Source organism: Pinus tabuliformis, chromosome 1_2 (genome assembly GCF_031772625.1).
Source record: "Pinus tabuliformis cultivar Carrire ecotype Pingquan chromosome 1_2, CPIR1, whole genome shotgun sequence".
Lineage (NCBI taxonomy): Eukaryota > Viridiplantae > Streptophyta > Pinopsida > Pinales > Pinaceae > Pinus > Pinus tabuliformis.
In genome coordinates this window covers 633,998,643-634,026,006 of record NC_142298.1, presented here as the reverse complement: position 1 = coordinate 634,026,006, position 27,364 = coordinate 633,998,643, and the positions used below count along the sequence as shown (strand labels likewise).

Sequence of the window (27,364 nt, the reverse complement as noted above, 5' to 3'; positions counted from 1 at the left end):
ACCTTCCCCACGAAGTCTCAGCTCACCCTGGGCCACCCCATCAAAAAATGCCCACTGTCTGGAATTATTAATATGAGCTTGAATAGTAACTCTGCTTCTTTAGTATGTTTGAGGCTCTAGTAGAGTATCTAAAATAACAAGTGATTGAGTTGTGGTGATCTTTGGAGGCAGTAAGTGATCATTAAAAATGGCTTTCTTCTTAGCAAGCCATATACTCCAACAAATTAATAGAGGCATCACCTTGAAGGATCTATCATCACCAATAAATATTTGTTTGCTATTACAATAATTAAGAGCAGTAAAAATAGTTTTGTCCTTAGCCATAAGATAAGAAACTCCATAAGCCACTCATTAGAAGAAGTGGAGATTGCATTGAAAGAGTAACCAGAACTCGAAAGTGCACACCCATGTGAAGAAGTGACTGAAGAAGAAGAATCAATATTGATGTTGTGCCTTTTCATTGTTATTTTTAAGGCCTCCATCCTTTTAAAAAATTTAGATACCATATGACCGTATTTTTCAAAATAATTTCAATGTTTATCACTGTTCTTAGTATTTGATTTTGGTCCTTTCTCACCATTGGGAGTACACACTAACTCAAAGGGTTTGGGACCCTCATATTTCTCATTGGTTCATGAATGTTTCTTCTTGGAATGCTTGGTTATATCTCTATGTTGGATCATTAAGGCCTTGTTAGATGTACTAGCAATGTCTATCACTCTAATATGCAAGAGCTTTTCTTGCTCTCTAATCATATAGTCACAAAAAGAGTTAGGAATGAGATTTTTATATGCATCCCCTGGAGCTTCTGTAGTGGCATAAGAGGTATATATACAAATAAAATATGTAGTATCAAGCTTGGAAATAATATGCATCGATCGTCCTTTATATTGACTTGACAATCTTTAAGAAATGCCTAAGTGTTTTGAACTTACAGAAATAATCTTCATTGCAATATAAATCATTAGATAAATAATTTTCAAGCAAAAGAGTTCTAATCACAATAAGCTCATCAAATATCTTTTCCAACTTTTTCCAAGCTTAATTTGAGTCATTGATTCTTTGAATATAACATTGTAAGTTAAGAGAAATGGATATTCTAATTAATCCACATGATTTTTTTCTTATTATCTAGGGAAAATTTTAGGGCTAACATTCACAATAGGTCTAATTTTCCTCCCAAAAAACATTAGTTAATTTTCATTTTTTTCTAAAAATGATTTGCCCAGATTTTATAATATAATTATTTGTTACCTTAAAATTTGCCAAAATTTTATAGAAGCTATATTTGAATATTTCTACAAAAATATCATCAAATATTTTATAGCTTGCATATTAGAGACTAATAAGATTCAAAAAGGTTTCTAAGCTTTAAAATAAACTTCCATCCTTAAAATTTTCCCAGTTCTTATCCCATTTTACTCTTGTATTAACATCAACAAAGGTTTTTTCTTTTCCTAGGAACTTTGGTATAATCCTTTAATTATTAGTGCACCCTCCATGTGGGATTTCCATGAGAAGTAGTTAGTATTGGTAAGAAAAAGTTCATTTTGAGTGGCCATATTAAAATATGCAGATAATATGGTTTTATAAGTTGAAACTAATTGTTTGAATGAAAATATCTCAAAAAATTCGCTGCTTAAAAAAGGGGCATTGAAAGCGAACTTTTGATGTGAAAGTTATGCCCTTTAAAAAAATGGTACTAATGGTAATAAAGAGCCATGTAGCAAGTAAAATTTGGCCCACATGGTGATGGATGTTTCCAAGAAACCAAAAAAGACAAAAGATTCCCTCACTCATTTTGCTTATAAGTTCATTTTAACAAATAAATTACTTTATGAAGTGACCCAGTTTTATAAAACAAGTGAGAATCACTTTTACAATCAAGTTATTTTATAAATAAGAGTTGCATGCAACGAATAATTTTAAAAAATAATATTAAAGTTACTTTATTGTGTTTCACTCTTGTAATACAAGTGAAATGCACTTTACAATAAAGTTATAAAATAATCCAAGTTTGCATGAAATTTTTCCAAAAGTAACTTAAATAAAATATAACATGTTTGGAAGAATATAGTATTCCATATAGGACGATTCTCTTTCACTAACCACTAACACAGTTAGATATAATATCATAAAACTAATATTTTTACATGGTTTCAACCCTCTAGATGGAAACACTGCACGACCTTTGCAAATGTGGCAATTTGAGGAAATTTTATTAATTCAAAACAAAAGTTGTACATAAGATTTTTTTTTTTCATAATCGATCATTAACAATGAACCTCCATGCTCTTTAAATATAGATCATTGACCATTCAATCATTAAGCCACGGATTAATATTCATTGTTATAAAGGTGAATATGAGTCATCAGATCACACTATGTCAAGAAATTATCATGATGTTAGATTACAATTCAATTAATGCATATCAAAAGGGACACACTAAGAAGCACATTGTTACCTAAAGACACATTAGACCAAATTTATCTTAACTAACACAAAAGTGTCTAAAGATGCTAACAAAATATTGGATTGCCAAAACAAGCCATAAGGAAAAAGGAACAAACAACAAACAAACTTCCTTGTCCAAAGAACAAACTTACCTAATAACCTTAAAGAGAATTTCTAACGGCCATAAGTGAATTGGCATTCAAATATTTAAGAAATTAGTTAGCTATTTATACTTAAATTGAGACTGAAGATAATATCTATGTGATATTTATTCATATTCATATAAGAAATTGTTAGTAGCTCACATCCCCCATTCTACATTAGCATTTCTTTTAATCATGGTCTAATTAACGAGCACATGTAAATTTGTAATTTTTCTATGGTTATAATGATGCACAACTCTAATTTATAACATTAATTCAACCTTCGAGTGGAAAAATGATAAACTCATGTAAATACGTGTATGTGAGGAGCCTAAATCAAATAATTTTTTGCAACCATTATGTCAAGTCTAGGAGAATTTGTGCTTTTCCACTTGGATGTAGGTGTATCTTCTTATAGAATTTGTACTAAAAAGTAAAAAACAATTACAAATACTTTAACTACAATTATACCAAATATATATCAATTTCAAAATTAAATACTTAGTTAGTTGAAGTATAAAAGAATATGTGGTACTAACCTTATCTAAGAAATTATCCCGAATAGGATTTTCCATGGAAACTATGCTTGCAATAAGAGAATCAACGTGAAACAACTAGGTAGAACCAGAATTGCCATCATGTGTAGATGTTGTGAATGGTCTAGAATCAGTGTGGCATGAAGGTCTTACACCTAGTGAAATAACATCATTACACGATGGATATCAATGAGAAGTTTCCACAAATACACAATGCTAAACTAGACTATGTGTTGGGAACTATATGGTACTACAAGTGGTTGAAGTCATATCTCTAAGTTAAGGTGGCTTTGTGAGGGAAGTAGGCATATTCCTAGGTGAAAGAAACCCTTTCAATTTGCTAAGCCTAGCCATTGCTTGATCCTAAGTAGAGCCAAGAACAATGTGTTTCATCAATGGAAAAGTAATGGACACGGTGACCTAGAATAAATTATGCTTATAAGTCACAAAGGAAAAATACAAGGGAATCTCCCTATTATTGTAAGAAAATTTATCAGATCCATAAACCACTTAACCATCTAGCGAACTTTCCATGGTTGGAATTTATACTAGTCCATGCAAATAAACTTCTTTCACATATTTCTAGGTTCAATAAATAATTGAGTAATCATCTCTTTGGTTATATTCAAACTTTTCACATCTTCCTTACAAACTCCTGTTGAGTGGTACTCTCTCAAGCTAGCCCTATATTTGGATATATAAGATTATTAGCTATGTTGGATAATTGGCATTGTCTGGATGGCCATTGGTAAGAAGTGTGTTGGCATTGATGTCCACTAGGCTACTTGTGATGGCAACTGGGGCTAGCTTTGATATGCATGGTGTGTCAAGCTCAGGGGGAGTCCTATGGTTACTGCAGTCCTTGGCAGAGAACCATAATAGTAGCAAGATGAGGTAAGAAGCTAAAATATTGTACCTATGATGGTTAGGGAGTCCTAGGATTTGAAGTAGTTTCTGCCTTAGGATTTTAATTTAAGGATCATGTAAGTGGCATGGTTGGATTGTGCTTGGAAAGAGCTTTCTGATGATATGTGGAAGTCCACAAATGACCTGTTGGATTAAGAGTTATTTCTAGTTGAAGCTTAAGTTCCCTAAGTCAAAATTGCAGAGCTAATGTTGGCAAAGGCCATGTCTGGAGAAAAGATAGTTTGGCTATATTTTCCAAATGCGGTGGAGCTACAAGAAGAACCGCTAAAGGAAAGTCGGGTGGATGTGGCTAGACAGGGCAGCAATAGAGCAAGTGTAATTGATTGGCCAACGAAGGTCCCACTTAATAGATAAGCCCGGAAAATGGATCCAAGAAGGTTCAAACAAGGTAGAAAGGAGGATCGACAGGATGACACAAACCACAATTTAAAAGGTGTGCAAGTTCTGAGGCGGATTTGCTGCCATACGTCCTCATTGAACCATTAGAAGGAATGTGCGGGGTTAGAGTGTTCATGTGTTAATGACAAAGAGGGTCATGTAATGGTTTTCCTGCCCAAAAATCCAATCAGAGATCAATGATGGAGTTTAACTGCACACTCCTCACCCTTCTAAGACCACAAATAGCTTAAAGGGGGTCATGCAAATCATAAACAATTTTCCAAATCACCGGGCAATGTGGAGAAGGGAATAGAGGTAGGTCATGAAGCTTATAAGTTTATAAAGGACTTTAATTCAAAACCAAGGTTCTAGGACTGTTTCTCTCTTCTATGACAGATGGAAAAGTGCCAACATATTATTCATCAGAGATGACATCAACACTAGGACAATAAGAAGTGGACATGTGGTAGATGTTTTTGGCACTTTTAGGTACCTAAGTGGGCCATTTCCGGGTAACACATGGGCCACTCATAGAGCTCCACATGGTGGAGGTGACGTAAACATGATGTCATCCTACAGGATAGAAACCAAAAGGTTTAAGCGAGGCATAAAGGAAGAGCATCTGGTTGACTGGGCATCGAGCTAATAGGGCAACTTTCAGAGCCAACTCTGTCCGGTAGGTAGTCGATTGGTTGATGTGTGTGTTAGGCAGACCCCACCAGGATAACTCATTCTATAAGGAGGACCTCGATGGATTATAAAGGACATATAGGGGGGAGAAGTAGGTTGACTAGACACTGGGCCAACATGACAAAGTGACAACAATAGGAGAATAAGAAAGGTTCTAGGCGTACCCCACACAACACATCATCCGACACGACTCATCCCAAAGGAAATATAAGGGCACATGGATTTTTGGCCAAGATACAAGCATTGGGACATGTCAGAAAGACAATGCAAAGTCAAGTGACCAATGGGAGGAGGCGTAGGGTGGCCCCATAGGACATGTAAGCCCATAAGGCTTACCTCATAAGAAACATATGAATGCTGGGAAAATATTGAAAGGGTACTAGAGCTGGGAGATAGATTTTTTGTTGGAAGTTAATAGTTTTATCAAATAACGGAAGGTGCACCTTGATCTTGGTTCTGTGAATGATTTGTGACCAATGGTTGTGTATAAAAAAGGGGAGCCTTCAATTTATATGCATAACGTTGTGAGCTTGGGCTCTGGAGTTCAAAAGCATGGATACATCAATGACTCTATGGTAGGATTCCTCCATATTTGGTTGCTATGCCAAATTGGTCATTCACCAAATTTGGATCGGGCACGCATTGAAAAATGAATGGGTCAACGACTATATCTTTAGAAATTGGTGGCAATGGAAATAATCAAGAAACACTAAGTCAAAGAAGCAAGGACCATGATTATGCAAAATGAAGTAATGGAGCCTGTCTTGAATGGAAACAAGCCACCTCTGATATTCCATGAACATTATGAATAATTAAATGGAAGAAATTGTTCGGATCATAAGATATGATTATAGATCAAATATGCCTTGCCTGAGGTACTGATCAGGTTCTCAATATTTAGCTCAAAAATCAAAGTTCTTAGATTGTCTCTAAACCTAAATGACTGTGTTCGTCTCGTCAAGACAATCACAACATAATTTGTTTCACTGAAAACCAAGTCTGGATGAAGGAGAAAAGGCCTGTTGTTCGTTTTCCTAAAAGCTAAAAAAATTGCAGAACATGACAGAATGCTGACATGGCAGTATAGTTAACATGATGGGAATCTTCTTCAGTTTTTTCCCAATGAGGCTATGACAAGTGTCACTTCAGGATTTTCTAGTTTGGTTGTGTGAAGGTGAAATTGCCCAATGTCCTCCAAGGTGGAATTATTGGTTCATGGTGAATATTATGTGATTTTTTTTTAGAAATATATATATATATATATATATATATATATATATATATATATATGGTCAAAGTCGAACTATATCCAAAGGCATCACAAAGTTTATGGAGTGGAAAAATATATGAAGGGACGGGCAGAGGGTGGATCGAACCCGTGACCTCCCCCTCCCAACTCCGTTGCAAAACTGTTGAGCCAACGATGGGTTTGATAAATAGTGGCCACCACATTATATTTAAGCCTATAGTGAGGCCGATGGCAGAGCGGAGGGAGCCACCCCCCTCACCATATGACCATGCAAGGTAAACCATGGCTAGCGCTAACAGATATGTGCGCTTAGAGCGCCGTTAATCCCGTTTTTAATTAATAATCCATTTTTAAGTTGGCGGCAGTTTTGGGGGCACGTCAATTTCCGCAGAATTGCCAATTTTGGCGGTGCTAACTGGAGTCTTCTCCAGTTTTAGCGGGGTTTCCTAGGGAAACATTGAATGAAGCATATCTTGAGAAATTTTTGACCAAATTGAGCTCAAAAAGAGGTGTTCTTAGCTAATTTGGACATTTTGAACACATTGGTGTAGGTATCAGGAGCCATAGAGCTTTGTAAACAACATTTTTTCCACATTGAGCTAATACAAAGGCCCAAGCCATGGAATCTAGACCAAGGAGATGTAGCTCATAAGGGGTGACCTCCTTCATCAAAACACTGTGTTAATGTGTCTCTTTGATGGTTTGCTACATTGTACATGTTTGTTGTTCAGTATTTCTTTCTGAAGCTATTTTTCTCATGAATGTCCTTTAAAACTTGAGGAAATTTACGAGATTGTATGCACAAACAACTAATGAAACCTCAACACAAGAAGAAATAAGCATGCACATATTTATAAATCTGTAATTGTTATTAGCACAAAAAACTAATCATAAAAAAATATATTAGGTACAAGTTGAACATATAGATTAATTAAAAAACAGGGATGGACTTGGTAGAGTACACAGATGGTATGGGAATTGGTTATTCAACGTGGAAAAGTATCAAATGACCATTCCTTGAATTAATATAGCTTAAGTGATTGAGAATCAATACAATGTAGGGTGATAATGTTGCCCATACACAGTTTCACTAAGAATTGATTGTCAACATGGTGCTTGAATGCTTTTAGATAAGTAAAAAATGTATTATAGTGATTCACCCCCCACTCAGTATAATTGTCAATCCAACATTAACTATCTCCTAAGCATATAAATATTATTACATCCCCCCTTAAGAATAACTTGGGATAAGATTGAAGGATTTAAAAAAGTGACATAGTAGGAGAAGGAAGGAGGAATTAGAGGCTATACCTTCTTAATGACAACTTCTTTAACTCCTAACATAGATTGGAGTTTTGGCATTCTTTCTTCTATAAAATACCTTGTGAAAATAGCTACAACTTGGTCATTTGTGGGGAAAAGTAAAAATTGAATAATTTAATCATCAGTGGAGTCTCCCATAGGTTAGTTCCTACAAAGCATTAATCTTGGTGTAGAAATTCCTTGTAGATTCAAACTGATTATGTAATATGCTAAAAAAAAAGACTTGGATCTACTCTACTCATCAACGAAAAGAATTAAATGATTGAGAAATCACAACATAAAAATGAGACAATATTCAACTACATATGCTTAGAGATTTATCTAAGGGGAAAGCAACTGCTCAAAAACCCTTCCTATCTGTATTGCATTAGTAAGAAAATAAAGAAGAAATACAATGCTTGTTCAAGCCTGAACAATCTATGCACAAGTATAATCTATCTCACTGCCTCACAAGCTTACTCTGTCCAATAATTAGCCAATTCTGATACCTTCTAAGCTCCTATTTCCTTATGTTGTTTCTCAAGGAATTATCCCCCTATTAATTAGGGAAATCCACATCCTGAATTGCGCAATCCCTATAGGTCCTTCTTTGAATGCATGCACCACCTGTACAACTTGGAAAATTATACAACTAATAGTACACTACCCTTGAACTCCAATATCAACTAGGTAACTTGAATTTCATGCATGCATGAGTTAATTATGGCTGATTTATTAGATAAGGGGTTGAACACTTGAAGCCGCACCCCACTGCTAGACCTCCTACTAGTTCCTCCAACATTTTGAACGAGTTTAACTGAAAATAACTTAGTTTAACTGAATTAAAATATTACAACTCAAATCAAACTCAAACTAGGCTCCTAAAATTTAGGAATCACTGTACACAACTCAAGTTCCTATCCCCAACTTGAATTACCTAAGCTAACTGAGTGATAACAACTCAGTTAACTCATTCAAGTTGTCTGATGATGTGGAATTTTGAATTTTTCCTAATTTAATCAAAGGCGGAATTAAATTAGGAATTTCTTGCTGCATTTTCAACACTCCCTCTCAACAAGAAAGGGATTCACATAAACCTCAATCCAGCACCTTTGGAATGTAATTCGTGCAACACCTCTCATTTTTGTTGTTGCTACTGCAACATCTGCAACTGAGAATAAAAAATAACTAAAAATAACCACTGAATCAATGTGCAACTATCTACTGGGAAAACTGTGCTACGGTTGACTATGCTACTGAGTCTCCTACTCTATTGTCAACTCTGCTCTTCACTTCTCAGTATCAGACTAACATTGATCCTCCTACTACTAAATATTATGGGCCCCAGTAACAAGGTAACGATCCATGAGACAAAAACACCTCAATGGACCCTGCCCAATTTTTTCAACTCTTGGGACTATTGCTTCACATCGCCCCACCTCACACCTGGAGGTATGGCTGCATGTGCTCCCTCTTACCACTTGGCTCAAAATTTCCCCCTACTGGAGGTTTCTGTTTTAGTGGATGTTTCCACTTTGTCTCCTCTTTGCTTCTCCATTTGTGGCTGCTCCAAAACTTGCTGATGCTGCTTTTGAGGCTCCATTTTGAGAGGTAAATCATGCTCCCTCTCAATCACCAAGTCTCTAACCTTTGCCTTGCTCCTCAAGGCTTTGCATGCATCTTTGAACTCAAGTGCATACATGTTCTTAACTCGCACAACAATCTGCTTCACCTGTCCCATGGCGACGTGTCTAAGGAAAACCTTCCCTTTGCTAAATATCACATCGTAGCCACGATATTCTAATACCGTGACGGAAACAAGATTCTTCTTTAGTCCCGGAACAAAAATCACATCCTTGAGTATGAGGGGAGCCATAATCCCTCTGAAAAGTAACTGTACCAATACCGCTCAAGAAATACCTTCCATCATCTCCAAACTCAATGTTCTACTTGTGGTTTTTCTCCTCCAAGTCACTGAAGAGGTCTCTATTCTCGTTCACATGGAACGAGGCACCACTATCCATATACCACATGCTTCCCATTACTGTGCTTGTCATGCATTAAATGAGAGTAAAATCAAGCTCGAATTGTGAAGCTAGAGCTTCACTTCCTACTACTACTGCATGCTCCTTCTTGCTTGCCTTCTTCTGTGGACATTTCGTGGCATAGTGCCCAAATTCATGAAAATGAAAGCACTTGATATTGGACAAGTATTTATTCTTGCCATCCTTGCCTTAGGGCTTATTTCCCTTGGATTTATTTCCTTTTCTCACTAATACAAGGTCCTCTTCCTCTTCTTTGGATGAGGTTCCATCTCGGTTGTCTCGCCTTATTTCTTCCAGTACTTGATTAGACCATAACCGATCCAAATTGGTAGTTTATCTCTACCATTAACAAAATATTAATAACTGTCCCATCTTTTGGGAAGACCCAATAGAGCTAGAGCTACCAAATCTTCTTTAGGGATAGTCACACTGACCTTGCGAAGTTCATCATTACATTGTGTAAACTTGCTCGGGTAATGCGGAATTGTGTCATTCTTTTGCATCTTGATGCTCCGAATCTTGTCCTTGAGTGTCAACTTCCTATGGTCATTGTTGTTCTCAAACAAGTCGGTCAATGTTTTCCACATCACAAACGGAGTTCCTTTATTATGGAGATTTGAGAAAATATGATCTGGAACTCCCTCTAATATGATCCTCCTTTCTTTAGCTACATCCTTCTTCCATTGAGCGACATCTTGGGCATCAACTGCTAGGGGTTTAAATACATCTATCTTGATGTAATCTACTAACCCATTATCATCTAATACCTGCTCCATATAGATCTTCCATGCCACAAAATTTGTGGTTTCTTCCAAAGCATACTCGAGTCTGAGTCCAGTGGAAGTCATCTTCTTAGTCGTGGAGAAAACTTGCAACACTGAACTTGTAATTCAAACCTCCTGCATAAAATTCGAATTCTCTTGTCTAATGTGGTTCTAGCTCTGATAACATGTATAAATTCCTTGTAGATTCAAATTGCTTATGTAATATGCTAAAACAAAAGACTTGAATCTACTCTACTCATAAGCGGAAACAATTAAACGATTGAGAAATCAAAACATAAACATGAGACAAGATTCAATCATATATGCTCAAAGATTTATCAAAGGAGAGAGAAATTGCTCAAAACCCCTTCCCATATGCTTTGCATTAATCAGAAAATAGAGAAGAAATAGAATGCTTGTTCAATTCTGAACAATCTCTACACAAGTATAATCTATCTCGTTGCCTCACAAGCTGACTTTGGCCAATACTTAGCCAATTTTTCTACCTGCCAAGCTCCTATTTCCTTGCATTGTTTCTCAAAGAATTAGCCCCTTGTTAATTAGGTAAATCCCCATCCTAATTGCACAATCCCTATAGGCCCTTCTCTGACTACATGCACCACTTGTACAACTTGGAAAATTATACAACTGATAGTACATTGCCCTTGAACTCCAATCTCAAATGGGTAACTTGAATTTCATGCATGCATGAGTTAATTATGGCCGATTTATTAGTTAATTGGTTGAACACATGAAGTTGCACCCCACTGCTAGACCTCCTACTAGTTACTCCAATAGTTGGAACTAGTTTAATTGACATTAACTTAGTTTAACTAAATTAAACTAGTACAACTATAATTAAACTCAACCTAGCTCCTAAAATTTAGGAATCAATGTACACAACTCAAGTTCATGTTCCCAACTCGAATTAACTAAGCTAACTAAGTGATAACAATTAAGTTAACTCATTCGAGTTATCTGATGATGTGGAATTTCGAATTTCTCCTAATTTAATCAAAGGAAAAATTAAATTAGGAATTTATTGCCGCACTTTCAACACTTGGTTGGTGTCCCTGTAGGTTGCTACCTATAAATATTATAATAGTAGGTTAGTGGCTAAAACAAATAATCAATTAAAATACATTTTGTGGCTTCTCGCTTAAGGGTTTCCATGTATATCCTATGTTTTAAGTTTTGATTGTGATATTAATGTTTTATGGTGCTTGAATGTTTTTAAATAAGTAAAAATTGTATTATAGTGATTCACCCCCCATCTCAGTATATTTGTGAATCCAACATTAAGTATCTCCTAAGCATATAAATATGTTAACATCACCCCTTAAGAACAACTTGGGATAAGATTGAAGGATTTACAAAGGTGACATAGTAGGAGAAGGAAGGAGAAATTAGAGCATATCCCCTCTTAATGACAACTTCTTGAACTACTAATGTAGATCGGAGTTTAGACATTTTTTATTCAATAAAAGACCTTGTGAAAATAGCTACAACTTGGTCATTTGTGGGGCAAAAGAAAAATTCAATAATTCAATCATCAATGGAGTCTCCCATAGGTTAGTTCCTACAAAGAATTAATCTTGATTGGTGTCCCTATAGGTTGGTGCCTACAAAGATTATAATAGTAATTTGGTGCCTAAAAAAATAATCAATTAAAATAAGTTTTGTGGCTTCTCCCTTAAGGGTTTCCATGTATATCATATGTTTTATGTTTTGATTGTGAAATTAATGCTTTATGGTGCTTGAATTTTTTTAGATAAGTAAATTTTTTATTATAGTGCTCACCCCCCTTCAGTATCATTGTGAATCCAACAATAACTATCTCCTACACATATAAATATTCTAAAATCCTCCCTTAAGAATAACTTGGGATAATATTGAACGATTTACAAAGGTGAGATAGTAGGAGAAGGAAGGAGAAATGAGAGCCTATCCCCTCTTAATGACAATTTCCTGAACTCCAAACGTAGATCAGAGTTTACACAATTTTTATTTAGTTAAGGACCTTGTGAAAATAGCTACAACTTGGTCATTTTTGGGGAAAAATAAAAATTCAATAATTTAATCATCAATGGAGTCTCCCATAGGTTGGTTCCTACAAATGATTAATCTTGATTGGTTTCCCTATAGGTTGGTGCCTAAAAATAAATACTCAATTAAAATAAGTTTTGTGGCTTCTCCCTTAAGAGTTTTTATGTATATCATGTGTTTTATGTTTTGATTATGAGATTAATGCTTTCTGGTGCTTGAAGTATTTTAGATAAGTAAAATTTTTATTATAGTGAATCACCTTCCCCTAGTATAATTGTGAATCCAACGTTAACTATCTCCTAAGCATATAAATACTCTAACATCCCTCCTTAAGAATAACTTGGGATAATATTGAAGGATTTACAATGGTGACATAGTAGGAGAAACAAGGAGGAATTAGAGCCTATCCACTCTTAATGACAATTTCCTGAACTCCTAACGTACATCAGATTTTAGACAACTTTTCTTCTGTAAAAGACCTTGTGAAAATAGCTACAACCTGGTCATTTGTTGGGTAAAAGAAAAATTCAATAATTTAATCATCAACAAAGTCTCCAATAGGTTAGTTCCCACAAATAATTAATCTTGGTTGGTGTCCCTGTAGGTTGGTGCCTATAAATATTATAACAGTAGGTTGGTTCCTAACAAAAATCAATTAAAATAAGTTTTGCGGCTTCTCCCTTAAGTGTTTCCATGTATATCCAATGTTTTAAGTTTTGATTTTGAGATTTTTATGGTGCTTGAATGTTTTAAAATAAGTAAAAATTGTATTATACTGATTCACCCCCCTCTCAATATAATTATGAATATACATTAACTATATCCTAAGCATATAAATATTCTAACACCCTCCCTTAAGAATAACTTGGGATAATATTGAAGGCTTTAAAAAGGTGACATAGTAGGAGAAGGAAGGAGGAATTATAGCCTATCTCCTCTTAATGACAACTTCCTGAATTCTTAACATATATCAAACTTTAGACATTTTTCTTTTGTAAACAACCTTATGAAAATAGCTACAACTTAGTCATTTGTGGGGCAAAAGAAAATTTGAATAATTTAATCATCAAGGGAGTCTTCCACAGGTTGGTTCCTACAAAGCATTAATCTTGATTGGTGTCACTGTAGGTTGGCGCCTACAAAGATTATAATGGTAGGTTGGTTCCTAAAAAATAATCAATTAAAATAATTTTTATGGCTTCTTCCTTAAGGGTTTCCATGTATATCATATTTTTACTTTTTTGATTGTGATAAATTCTTTATGGTTCTTGAATGATTTTAGATAAGTAAAAATTGTATTATAATGATTCACCCCCCTCTCAGTATAATTTTGAATCCAACATTAACTATATCCTAAGCATATAAATATTCTAACAACCCCCCTTAAGAATAACTTGGGATAAGATTGAAGGATTTACAAAGGTGACATAGTAGGATAAGAAACAAGGAATTATAAGCTATCCCATATTAATGACAACTTCTTGAACTCTTAATGTAGATCAGAGTTTAGACAAATTTTCGTCTATAAAAGACCTTGTGAAAATAGCTACAACTTGGCCATTTGTGGGGAAAAAGAAAAATTGAATAACTTAATCATACGTCAAGTCTCCCATAGGTTGGTTCCTACAAATCATTAATCTTGATTGGTATCCCTATAGGTTGGCGCCTACAAATATTATAAGAGTAGGTTGGTGCCTTAAATAAATAATGAATTAAAATAAGTTTTGTGGTTTCTCCCTTAAGGGTTTCCATGCATATCCTATGTTTTATGTTTTGATTATGAGATTAATGCTTTATAGTGCTTGAATGTTTTTAGATAAGTAAAAAATGTATTACAGTGATTCACCCCCCTCTCAGTAAAATTGTGAATCCAACATCAACTATCTCATAAGCATATACATATTCTAACATCTCCCCTTAAGAATAAATTGAGATAAGATTGAAATATTTACAAAGGTGAAATAGTAGGAGAAGGAAGGAGGAATTAAAGCCTATCCCCTCTTGATGACAACTTCTTGAACTCCTAACGTAGATTGGAGTTTAGAAAATTTTTCTTCTATAAAAGACCTTGTGAAAATAGTTGCAACACAGTCATTTGTGGGGAAAAAGAAAAATTTAATAATTTAGTCATCAATGGATTTTCCCATAGGTTGGTTCCTACAAAGAATTAATCTTGATTTGTGTCCCTGTAGGTTCGTGCCTACAAAGATTATAACAGTAGGTTGGTGCCTAAAAAATAATAAATTGAAATAAGTTTTATGGCTTCTCCCTTATGGGTTTCCATGTATATCCTATATTTATGTTTTGAATGTGATATTAATGCTTTATGGTGCTTGAATGTTTTTAGATAAGTTAAAATTGTATTAGAGCGGTTCACCCCCCTCTCAGTATAATTGTGAATCCAACATTAACTATCTCCTAAGCATATAAATATTCTAACATCCCCCCTTAATTTGGATAAGGTTGAAGGATATACAAAGTTGGCATAGTAGGAGAAGAAATAAGGAATTATAACCTATCCCATATTAATGACAACTTCCTGAACTCCTAACGTACATAAGAGTTTAGACAAATTTTCTTCTGTAAAATACCATGAAAATAGCTACAAGCTAGTCATTTGTGGGGCAAAAGAAAAATTCAGTAATTTAATCATCAATGAACTTTCTAATGAACAACGTTTGAAGCTCAATGTTTTTGTTATGATGATGTTCATATAGATCTTTGGAAAGATTGATGGTGGTTTGATTGTTGCACCAAAGGTTGGTTAGATGCTACTACTGGAATTCAACCTCTAAAAGGATATGTTAAAGCGAGAAGGATTCCTAAATTCCATTAACCATTGCCTAGTACTATACTTTTGGTGAAGAAAGAGAAATAACTTCTTACAAGCCCAAGTGACATGTCTCGAACTAATATTGAAAACCTAACTTGAAATAGACTTCTAATCATTAGGCTTGCCAACCCAATTAGAATAAATGAAACCAACTAACAAAATAGCCCCCCTTGAGGTATAATGTATCCAAATTGAGTTGTACCTTAGCTATTATACTAATTTTTTCTTTTTTCATGCTTTCCATTGACTTCTTATGGTGTTTTCATATATCGAGCAACAAGACCAACATCGAACAAAATATTAGGATGGGTATAAGTCAAATATAAAATAATACCAACTAATTGATGGTACAAAGTGGAATCAACTTCAAGCATAGTGCATGTGGCAACAAGTTTGAATCAATGCTACAAGGGAGAAGGGTCTAGTTTATAATCTTTCATGTGAAAGTGGTGAAGAAGCCACATACATACTTAGATTGGGAAAGATAAATTCCTTGCTTGGTTTCTATCACTTGGAGGCCAAGGAAATAATGAAAATACCCTAAGTCTTCCATTTCAAACTTATTCTTAAGGATTTGTTTCACATGGGTTAAAAGTCTAGGGTCACTACTAGCGAGGATAAGGTCATCAATAGAAAGAACACAAATTATGAGATGACTTCCTACTTTCTTGTTGTAGATGTTAGGTTCAAAAGGGCATTTAGGGAAATTAGTTTCATGAAGAAAAATATCCATTTTTTCATACCAAACTTAAGGAGCTTATTTAAGACCATAGAGAGATTACTTAAGGTGACATACAAAGTTGGTGTCACTCTAAATAAATCTAGGAGGCCATTTCATATAGATTTCTTCTTGTAGATTCCCACTAGATTCCCATGCAAGAAGATATATTTAACATCCATTTGATGAACCTACAATCCATGTGAGGTAGAAGGGAACATAATGAGGTGGATAAAATTCATTTTGGTGATAAGATAAGTGGTTTCATTGTTGTAAATTACTTCAACTTGAATGAATCCTTTCGCAACTAACTAGACCTTATGTCTTTCAAAAATTCCATTTGATGCATACTTAGTTCTATACACCCATTAACAACTAAGAAGTTTTCTTCCTTTCAGAAGAGGTACAAATTCCTAAGTATCATTCTTGATTAAGGAACAATATTATTCATTCATTGTTGTGTCCCAATTTGGATGGCTTGAAGCTTGTGTAAATGAATTTGGATCACGATTCCCTAAAATTTGAGCCGAAATAAGAAGACTCACTAGAACCCTAGACGATTATGATGCTAATCTATAGGATCATTGGCAAGACCACTAGATTATTTTTCTGCGGAATGGACCCATCTAGGGAAGTTGTGGTGCTGGTACTTTTTCGTTTTCAATAGACTCATCTAGAGGAAGGTGCATAAATGGAGGTGGATTTTCACCCTCACTATCATCATTTGAAGAAGAAACCATAATAGGAATAGAATATGCACAAATGTTGATGATAATTACAGGGTGAAGAGGGAACAAATAGAGAATTTGACTCATAGGTTCATTGAATTTAACATCCGTTTGAATAATTACTTCACTATAACGAGGTTGAAGATGTCTATAACCTTTAACATCTTCAAAATATCCAAAAAAATGCTAAATATTGTCTTTTTCTCTAATTAGAGAATCACAATAAGATTCATGAGTGAGATTTTTATATGTATCCCTGATATATTTTTTAGTGGCATAAAAGATAGATAGAAAAATAAAATATGTAATACCAAGATTGGAAAGAATAACATATATGCATTAGTCATCCTTTAGATGGACTTGATAATATTTAAGTAAATGTCTAAGTGTTTTGAACTTACATAAATAATGTTCAAAGCAAGAGAAAGCATTAGGAATTAAGTCATAATTTAATTTTCAAACTAATGAAATCTAATCACATTAGGTTCATCAAATATCATGTTCAACTTTTCCCAAGCTTTGTCCAAGTCATCAATTCCTTGAATAAGAAATTGCAAATAAAGAGAATTAGACATTTTTATTGATCCACTTTCTTTTCCATTCTTATTATCCCATCTTGATTTCTTATCAACAATCAATGGGGTTTTTTTATTTTGCCAAGGTAATATGGTTCAATCCTTTACTTCCTAGTACATCCTCCATGTGGGATTTTAGTTATAATTAGTTGGTGTTGGTGAGAAAAAAATGCTTTAAATGAACATATTAAATTATACAGAAAACATTGATTGAAAACTTGAAACTAACTATTTAGACGGAAAACTCTAAAAAAATAGGATGTTTAAAAGAAACAATACTAAAAATGGATTTTTGTTATGACCCCATGGGGGGCCTATATTGCATTAAATGTATATGGTATGACTCCAAGGGGGAGAATTTATGGGGTTAAATGTATTTTTAATACCTAAATTTAAGTGTAATAAGGTCATCCTAGTGATGAAGGGGCCACATGGGCAATGTGTGAATATGTATAGATAGAGATCATATATAGTCCTTACTGAGAACATGTGATTTTGATGTATGGATGTATTTTAGTATTTTCAAGAGTTTCTCCTATTATTATCTATATTGAACTTCTACTCCATTCTCACATTGATGTACATGGTTTGTGCTTCTAGTTATTTATGTCTTTGGATCATAACAAATTCAAATGTGAAACTTATGCCTTTAAAAAAAGGCACTAATGGTAACAAAGAGCCATATGACATGTTAAATTTAGTTCATATGGTGATGGATGTTTCTAAGAAAAGAAAAAAATCCTTCACTAGATTTGCTTATAGGCTCACTTTTACAAATAAGTTACTTTAAGGAGTGACCCACTTCTACAAAACAAGTGACAATCACTTTTGCAATGAATTTACTTTATAAATGAGAGTTGCATGCCAAAAATAACTTTAAAAAATATTAAAGTTACTTTATAATGAATTAAATTTATAATACAAGTGAAATACACTTTTAAGTATAGTTATGAAATAATAGAAGTTTGCATAAAGTTTATCAAGAAGTTACTAAAATAAAAGATAACATATTCAAGAAAACAAGGTATTCCATACAAGAATTCCTTCACTAGTCACTCATACAACTAGACCTAAGATCATAAAACCAATATCTTTACATGATGTTAACTCTCTAAGAGGGAAACACTTAATGAGCTCAATGGACATGGCCTCTTGAAACAATTTATGAAAAGAAATTTGTATATATAAGAGGTTTTCATAATCGATCATCAACAATGAGCCTCCATACTATTTAAATATATATCATGGACCAATCATGTTTTAAGAAAATGATCAATAGCCATTCATAGCATGGAGAATATGAGACATGGAAACACTCTATTTCTAGAAAAATATAATGATGTCGGATCACAATACAATTAATATGTATTAAAGAAATATAGTAAAAAACACATTTTTACCTAATGAAACATTAAACTAAGTGTCTAAATATCCTAACAAAAGATGGGGTTTCCAAAACAAGCCATAAGGCGCGAAGAATATATACAAAACATACTCCATTGTCTAAGTAAACAAACTTACCCAATAGCCTAAAAGTGATTTTTTTAATGGCCATGAGTCAATTGGCATTCAAATATTCAAGAGGTGGTAAGTTGGTCATCTGCACTCAAATTAAGATTGAAGATAATAATATGTAATTTTTATTCATATTCATATAGGAAAATATTAGTAACTCGCATCCTTGGTCTATATTAGCACTACTTTTAATCATGGTCTAATTAAAGGACACATGCAATTTTTGTAAATTATTTATGGTTATAGTTATGCACGTCTCCGAGTTATAAATTTAATTCAACCTTCTAAGGGAAAAAGAAAAAATAATCTGAATACATAAGTGTGAGAAGCATTAATCATATATGTTATTGAAATCACTACATCAAGTCTAGGAGAATTTTTTCCTTACCACTTGACTCTAGGTGCATATTCTCATAAAGGTTGTACATGCCAAAAAATAAAAATAATTACAAATACTTTAAGGACTACTATACAAATATTTGTCAATTTCAAAATTAAATACATAGTCAGTAAAAATATAAAATATGTGGTACTAACCTCGTCTAAGAAACTATTATGAAGATGATCTGCCATCATAAAGTACGCCCACAATGAGAACATCAATGTGAAATAATATAGATAGAACGAGAATGGCCAATATGTGTAGCCCAAAGTCCTTACACCTAGTGAATTAACATTGATGTTCTCATTGTTGACCAACGTACATTCCAACCACAAAAGACCACTAAATGGACTAGTGTACAAGTAAAAACACCTAGTTTAGAATCAGTGTAGCCTGAAGTCCTTACACCTAGTGAATTAACATCATCAGAAAATGACACTCAGGTGAGAAGTTTCCATAAATGTGCTTATGCTAAACTGGATTGTGTGTTGGGAACAATATGGTAGTAAAAGTGGCTCAAACCTTATGTCTATAATGAGGTGGATTTGTGGGGGAAGTAGGTGTATTTCTAGGTGAAAACTAGCCTTTCAATTCGTTATGCCTAGACATGGCTTGATTCTGAGTAGAGACAAGACCAACCCATTTCATCAATATCAAAATAATGGACATGGTGACCTGTAATAAATTATGCTCATAATTCATAAAGAAAAATAAAATAGAACCTCCCTATTATTGTAGGAAAGTTGATTAGATACCATAAATCACTTATCCATCTAGTGGTATTTCATGGTTGGAACATACACTGGTCAATTTAAAAAAACCTTTTTCTTAGATCAAACATTTGGTTGGTTCTAGGTTCAATAAACAATTGAGCAATAATCTCTTTAGTTATATGCAAGTTTTTTAGATATTTCTTACAAATTCTAGTTGAGTGGTATTAAATGTGTTGGGTACAATATGGTAACACAAGTGGCTTAAACCTTATCTCTATGCTGAGGTGGCTTTGTGTGGGAAGTAGGTGCATGCGTAGGTAAAAACTACTCCGTCAATTGGTTATGCCCAGACATGGCTTGATCTTGAGTAGAGCCAAGACCAACCCATCTCATCAATATCAAAATAATGGACATGGTGACTTGTAAATCACTTATCCATCTAGTGGTCATTCATGGTTGAAATGTACACTAGTCCATTTAAAGACACCTCTTTCTTAGATCAGATAGTTGGTTGGTTCTACGTTCAATAAACAATTGAGCAATAGTCTCTTTGGTTATAAACTAGTTTTTCACATCTTTCTTACAAATTCTAGTTGAGTGGTACTAAATGTGTTGGGTGCAATAGGGTAGTACAAGTGGCTCAAACTATATCTTTATGTTGAGGTGGCTTTGCGAGGGAAGTAAGTGTATGCATAGGTGAAAGCTACCCTTTCAATTGGTTTGGCCTAGCCATAGCTTAACCCTGAGTAGAGCCAAGACCAACCCATTTTATCAATATCAAAATAATAGACATGGTAACTTGTAATAAATTATGCTCATTATTCATAAAGTAAAATACTAAAGAACCTCCATATTATTTAGGAAAGTTTATGGGATACCATAAATCATAGTGATCTTTCATAGTTGGAATGTACACTAGTACATTTAAAACACCTCTGTGTTAAATCAGTCTGTTAATGGATTGTAGATTCAAAAACACCTGTGTGTTAAATCAGAATGTTAATTGGTTGTGGATTCAATAATAATTGATCTATAGTCTCTTTCGTTATATTCAAGCTTTTCAAATATGGTCCAAAACGTCATCCCGCTTACAAAAAGCAGCGAAGTGTACATTGGAATATTTTTGAAATTTGATTTGATCTTGTTTTGAAGTTAATAAATTTTATGTTAAAATGAAAACAAAGTTTATGGCAAAGCTTAGTTACCAAGTTCAGCGGTATTCGCCATGAAAATTTGAAAATACTCCGGTTCGATTCAATTAGGTGGAAAATTCGGTAAGTCGAATTTGGTAGCTTTGTACGTATAAAATTTAATATTTAAAAAATAAAAATATATTTTTTATTTTTTATTATTATATTAAACAAATGTCATACTAAATTATAAATGGTATTTAAAAAATAATTGCTATGGAATTGGTAAAATATTTAATATATATATATATATATATTAAATTATGATATAATTTGATAAAGATTTTTGTTAATAAAAAATTTAATATTTAAAAAATATAAAAATAGAAATTTCTATATTAAAAAATAGAGTAAACAGTAAATTGTATATTAAAAAAATACAGTTATGAAAATAATAAATTTGATATTAAAATATAGTAGAAAATAGTAAATTTGTAATTGTTAAAAATAATAATTTTTTATAACAAAAAATAATAAATTTTTATTATTAAATATTTGTAAAATATATAATCTCTATTTTTTTATTTTATTTTTTATTGAATTTTCTATAGTGGTATTTCTTTTTTTAACTTGCTAAGTAGGTTTGTTATAAATATTTGTAATCTTCAATTTTTTCCATATTAAATTTAATACACTTTTTTTCATATTAAATTTTATATAGTAGTATTTTTTTCCAAATTTGGTAAGTATGATTAGTATACTCAAAGCTTTTCCCCAAAATCAAAACCATGAATTAAGGTTTGGGTGTGCTTCTCTCCTAATGTCTATTTTGGATTGAGTAAAATGTGCCGCCTTCAACTGGGTAAACAACTCTTTGAACCATGAATTAAGGTTTGAGTGTACTTCTTTCCTGATGTCTATTTTGGATTGAGTAAAATGTGCAACGTTCAACTAAGTAAACAACTCTTTGAAAGTGTGCTTTCAACAAGATTGCTAAATCTACAAAGAAATATTTAAATTATTTTAGTTATTATAAAAATATTGTTATTTTTCATTTTTAAGAGTTATAATAAAATTTATGATTTGAGATTGTTACTCTTTTCTAAAAATATATTGTTTTAATTTTTTTGATATAATATTAGATACTTTTATAATTTATAAATAATAATAATAATAATAATATATATATATATATTTTTTTTATTTTTTTTAAATAATCCGTTCATAAAAATAAAAAGTAAAAATATATTTTCTTTTCGTAAAAATATAACTCTTTTTTTTTTAAATTTAAAAATAATCTTATTTATTTTGTAAATGTATACTTTGGAATTTTTTCTTGTTAAATGTTTGTTAACCCATTTTTTCCAGTATTGAATTCGAATTTCGAATTGGTATATGATAATTATATCCTAAAGTATATATTAGAATTTTCTAAATTTTTAGAATTTAAAATATCCCTAAAATAATAACAAACAAATTATTTTCGAATTTACAATATGCCTACAATAATAACAAAGAAAGTAAAAATCCATGCAAAGTTGCAACTTGCATCTCATCTCACACACAATCTGTACACATGGGAAGACTCTATAGTCAATGATGTATAACCACTTACAGATCATGGGGCAGTACGTCACTGAACATTATTATTGAATATGGTGTCTATTTCACTCTTTCCTGCAAACGGGCGCTCCTAATGATAAGCCTCCATTAATGGGACCCCATTTTGCTTTTACGTCACGAGGTGCAACTATGTGTATAGTTTGTGCTTTGGAATTTTGAATTCGCCTGCAAACGCGTGCCCCACAGATCATGTGGATCATTGCCAGCTTGAAGCGCAAGAAAGCAAGTTGGCAAAGTTGCGGAAAGAGAGATATGAGTGTGGATGAACCATTATAGTCTGTCTTGCTCTCGTTTGACCATTCACGCGGCCGCCGCCGAGCGTCTGCAACCAAAACGCTGAATCATGGCAATATTGTCTATCAATGTATAAACATTTTAGATTTTGGGAAAGTAATTAGTGCGTCCAAGCTCGGATCTCGTGCCATGGGGAATGGCATCTTTCTTTCTTTGGAGCAGGCTGACCGCGGCCTAGGCTCAGCGTAGTAAAAGGAAAAAATTAAGCCGGGAATCCTGTCTTCCACCAACTATCACCACCTTTCTGTTTCATACAAGCGATTTTCCATCAATCGCTCTGTATGATCGTCGGTGAAATCATGTAAGTTTTTTCAAAAGTTTGGTGCTTTACAGTTCAGCTGTGAAGATTCTAACCTCTCTTTGTCATAAACATATTCATTTCATAGATCATGCCAGATGTGAGAGGAAGTCCTTCAAGCTTAAGCTGTGAAATGTATGCTTGAAGCAAAACATTGATCTTTGCACTGGGCTCTTCCAAACTCTCCTTAAACCAGAATTGGTACTCAATCTAACGGCTTTGCAAGTTCCATCTTTTCGTCTTCTCTTACTGATACATACTTAAACTCTTCACTTAAAGAAAATAATCGGCATAGCTCAATGTCACCCATTGTCAGCTTCAGATGTTCATTATAAGCAGCCATTGTACCATTAGCTATGCGTCCTAGATTAGTAACTTGGAAGTATCCACTCTTTCGATCATATTCCACCAGATTGGTTTTGTCCAAGATTGTTGCAGAAAGAATCAAGTCTTCTATCCTCTCTTCCACAGTATTGTCATTCTCTTTTACTCTAGCTTGGGCTTGTCCTCACCTGTGCTCTGAAACCATGTTAAATTTTGGAGATAACATGTTCTTTGCTTAGATCAAATACTTCATTAGATTATAAGCCCATTAGCAATTCTAATTCCATTAGTAATCACAGTATCTGAAGAAAGAACATTGAACATAAGTGCAGAAGACAAGCCAAGACAAGAGAACACAGGAATTGGCTCAAGCCAGGGAAAAACCCAAGATGGGGAAAACCCTTTATCAATTCTTCTTATTATTAATATCAAAAATTTAGCAGAGAGAGAGATAGAGTACAATAACATTGACTTTCCATTTGACGATCTAATAACAATGTCCTTAGACAGGAAGATGGTCCAATCAATCTTCAGTTCTGACAAAACATGCTTCAGGAGCTGCTGCAATACTGATCACTGGTTAGGGTTTACTGTTAACCTGCTACGCCTTCTTTCCTCCTCTTTCAGATTTCCACAATCACTGTGATTGGGCCTCTAATCCTCTCTGCTCTTCTTCGCTGTCAATATAGGTTGGTGATTACCCTTTTGGCTAGATATCTGCCTTCCTGAGCAAGAGATATAGGCCTGTGGCCTATTATGTAGCACTGAAATACCTCTCGGCCTTGTGATTCTAAGAAAAACAAGCCTGTGGCCTACCTGTGACACCATAGAAAGAAAGCGGCCTACTGAAGGAGAGATTCATACCCAGAAGTCACGCCAAAACATCATTCAAAATAGCCCTAAAGCCTGCGTCTAGCTGTCTTCTATTAACTCGGACCTGAGAGAAAATGTGTCAGAACCCTGTAAAACAGGCATATTTCACGTACAAAAACACAAACAAGCACATTGTAATCAAAACATATTTGTTCTTTGTGGAAACAGCTAACATGGTTCACTTATAAGAAGAAATCAATACAATCTTAATAAGTCAACATGATTATGAAACTGCTAACAGATTCAAGAAACAGAGGATATGAGACATTGAACAAGCAAATGGCATACTTGACTTCCTCTCGCATTTGAGGCAAGACAGATCGAACTGCACAGTCTAAATATCCCGCTGCCTTAAGAAATATGTTGATTGCTGCTTTCTTGTTCTCTTGTAGTTGGAATAAACAAATTCCAGATCAGAAATGCTAATCAAAACAGCAAATATTGAAGAAATTAAACAGCTAAAGGGAATTAAAATGCATGAATAAATACAGACAAGCACAAAGTTGCCTGGTAAAGCAAAATCATTCTACATGAAAAGAAATATATGAGGTACTGAAAAAATCATTTTAGTTACAGTTGAGATGTGGCAAACCAACCTTCTGTCACCTTTGGCTGGTATCCATCAACAGAAGATTTTGGGATCAGCAAAGAATTTGCTTGTGATAAAGACAGCATAGACATCATATGTAGAACAGATAACACCTCATACCAAGCACTTGATATTGCTGTTTCCTGAAAAGAAAAATATCCATGAACTGTGATTTTCAATGAAAACTATCTCAATCCTCAATAAACAAGACCAAACACCTGAAACATCAATGCTACTGGAAGTAACATTCTTCCATGGAACAAGCACCTGTTCATCATCCTCCTGATTGATCCAAACAAATTCCACTAAATCTTGTAGTTGACTTCCTGCATAAAAAATAAAGCAATAGAATACTAATCAAGTTCTGCCCAGTTTTCAAATAGATCTTCATTCTCACAATGCCAATGTCTTCCATAATCTCTAATCCTATGCACAAAGGCCTACATTTTTTTATTTAATCAATTCCTCCTCCAATCTAAATATCGTCCATGCTGAGTATTGGTCATGAAATCATTCACTCACAATTACATTGTCAATATCTAGAAAAATAAGGTCCTGTTAAAATTACCTTTTGTTAATCCCAGCAAAACAGGTAGATAATCATCAAGGGCCTGCAGCAGGTCAGCCAGTGTCGAACCACCTGAAAAAAATATTGAAGAGTTTCGAGGATTAATCTACCATAATATAACTAAGCTGTAGATTCCCATCGGAGCAAACTTGTCCGCACCAGAGTACTACAAAATTTATTGTCTCTCAGAGCACAGTAATTTTCTTAGAATAATACATGCACACAGATTGCAGCCTTTTATGTCTCTGAACCATGCATGCTGTATCATTTATAAAACTCCTTACATAAACTGTTTCCATAAATTGTAACTGAAGTAATTGATATGTATGCCACTTTATTGGTCTTTTCATTGTTTCTTTGATGAACACTATATCCTGCATTCTATCATTCAAAATAACCTAATGTTACATGAACAATAATTGTGTTTTGCAAAAGTTTGTACATCTTTGCACTGAGATGCTTTGACAATATAAAATAAGTTTCTCAGTAATAAAATCATGAAGAAATGTTACCATGTTGCGTTGCTGTCTTTCTTTTATTTCTTGTAGCAGGACCCTCCGCTGCTGCCATGGCAACTATTCGTGTCCGAAGTGCTGAAAGGTGCTCAACCATTTTTGCTGAGAGGTAACCTTGAAGTGATTTGCCAAAGTCAATACTTTTAGGAATGCGCAGACCTGGTACAAAAACAAACATTTCTCCACCTTGCCCCGGTTTCTTCTTTGTGCCCCCTTCATCTGTTGATGTAGATATTATACATCCCATACTTTCTCAAGACCACTTCTGCAAATACAAACACAGTGAATGATAGGAAAGCTGCGGCACATTGATAAGAAAAAAACGGGAAACGTGAATCGGTTCCGACCAGATGTCAGGAACTTTTGTTAAACAACTGTAACATTGTGTTAAAGCAAAATTCTCTTGCAGGATGGGGAAAAGCCAGGACCGTTAGTATACCGTCTAAGGGACTGACACCAACTGCCTTTAACAAGGGCTGCTCACGCCCACTTACTTTGTTTTGTAAGGATCAGAGATCTGGAGAGGGGTTGGATTGACGAATCAGTTGAATTTTGGACAAATGCTGAAGAAGAGTAGTAGAGTTAAACGCCTTTCCGTTATATATTTAATGTGTATACGTCGGCAAAATATCACAGAATATTCGAGGGATGGGCAGTCTCAATTTTGATGGCCTCGCCGGCCAGGGTCTTATCACTGGGACAATACCAGGTGCCTCATAAGTTAGAGAATCGTCGAGGTGTCTTGTTTAATTAAGTTAGGCAGAAAATTGTAAAGGTTGAAGTTGGAAAGTTAGATGCAATTTGATAGGATGGGATAAAGGGTCATTGGGTTGCTGCTGTATTTTTCAGAGAAATTTTATTTAAATTCGGTTGGAAAATTCCCATCAGTATGATTGTGTAATTTCATCATTTCAGTGTGTAAATTCAGATTATGTAAATTATCTTGTTCATGGATATATATTTTAATTTTGCACATTTGAGATATGGGATATGCATGGATATAAATTGTTATACAAGTGAACCACACTGAAAGCAAATTGCAAGAAATAAACCGCATAAATATAATTGCAACTACAGAAATTCGAGCCATATGCACTATAGAAAATTTGAGAAATTAAACGCAGGGAAAAGGGCACTTTACTCACTCGAAT

The 27,364-nt window shown here is 34.0% G+C and overlaps 1 protein-coding gene across 8 annotated transcripts; it reads right to left on the bottom strand.

The window, feature by feature from the left end:
- Nucleotides 1-24,394: 24,394 nt before the first annotated feature.
- On the bottom strand, nt 24,395-26,806 carry LOC149207229 (uncharacterized). 8 transcript variants are annotated; one of them, XM_089393872.1, is made up of 7 exons: nt 26,653-26,806; nt 26,211-26,478; nt 25,699-25,770; nt 25,398-25,456; nt 25,138-25,273; nt 24,830-24,926; nt 24,395-24,605 (listed from the first exon to the last, which is right to left on the bottom strand). In XM_089393872.1, the coding sequence occupies exons 2-7, from the start codon at nt 26,458-26,460 to the stop codon at nt 24,581-24,583; spliced, it is 639 nt and encodes a 212-aa protein (XP_089249998.1). In that variant the 5' UTR covers nt 26,461-26,478; nt 26,653-26,806; the 3' UTR covers nt 24,395-24,580. The 8 variants fall into 8 exon arrangements, 6 of the variants coding, with proteins under 6 accessions (XP_089249998.1, XP_089249997.1, XP_089249996.1 ...); XM_089393871.1 differs by having other exon boundaries at nt 26,708-26,806; XR_016251992.1 differs by having other exon boundaries at nt 24,395-24,484; nt 24,830-24,963; nt 26,211-26,805.
- Between the last annotated feature and the right edge of the window lie 558 nt (nt 26,807-27,364).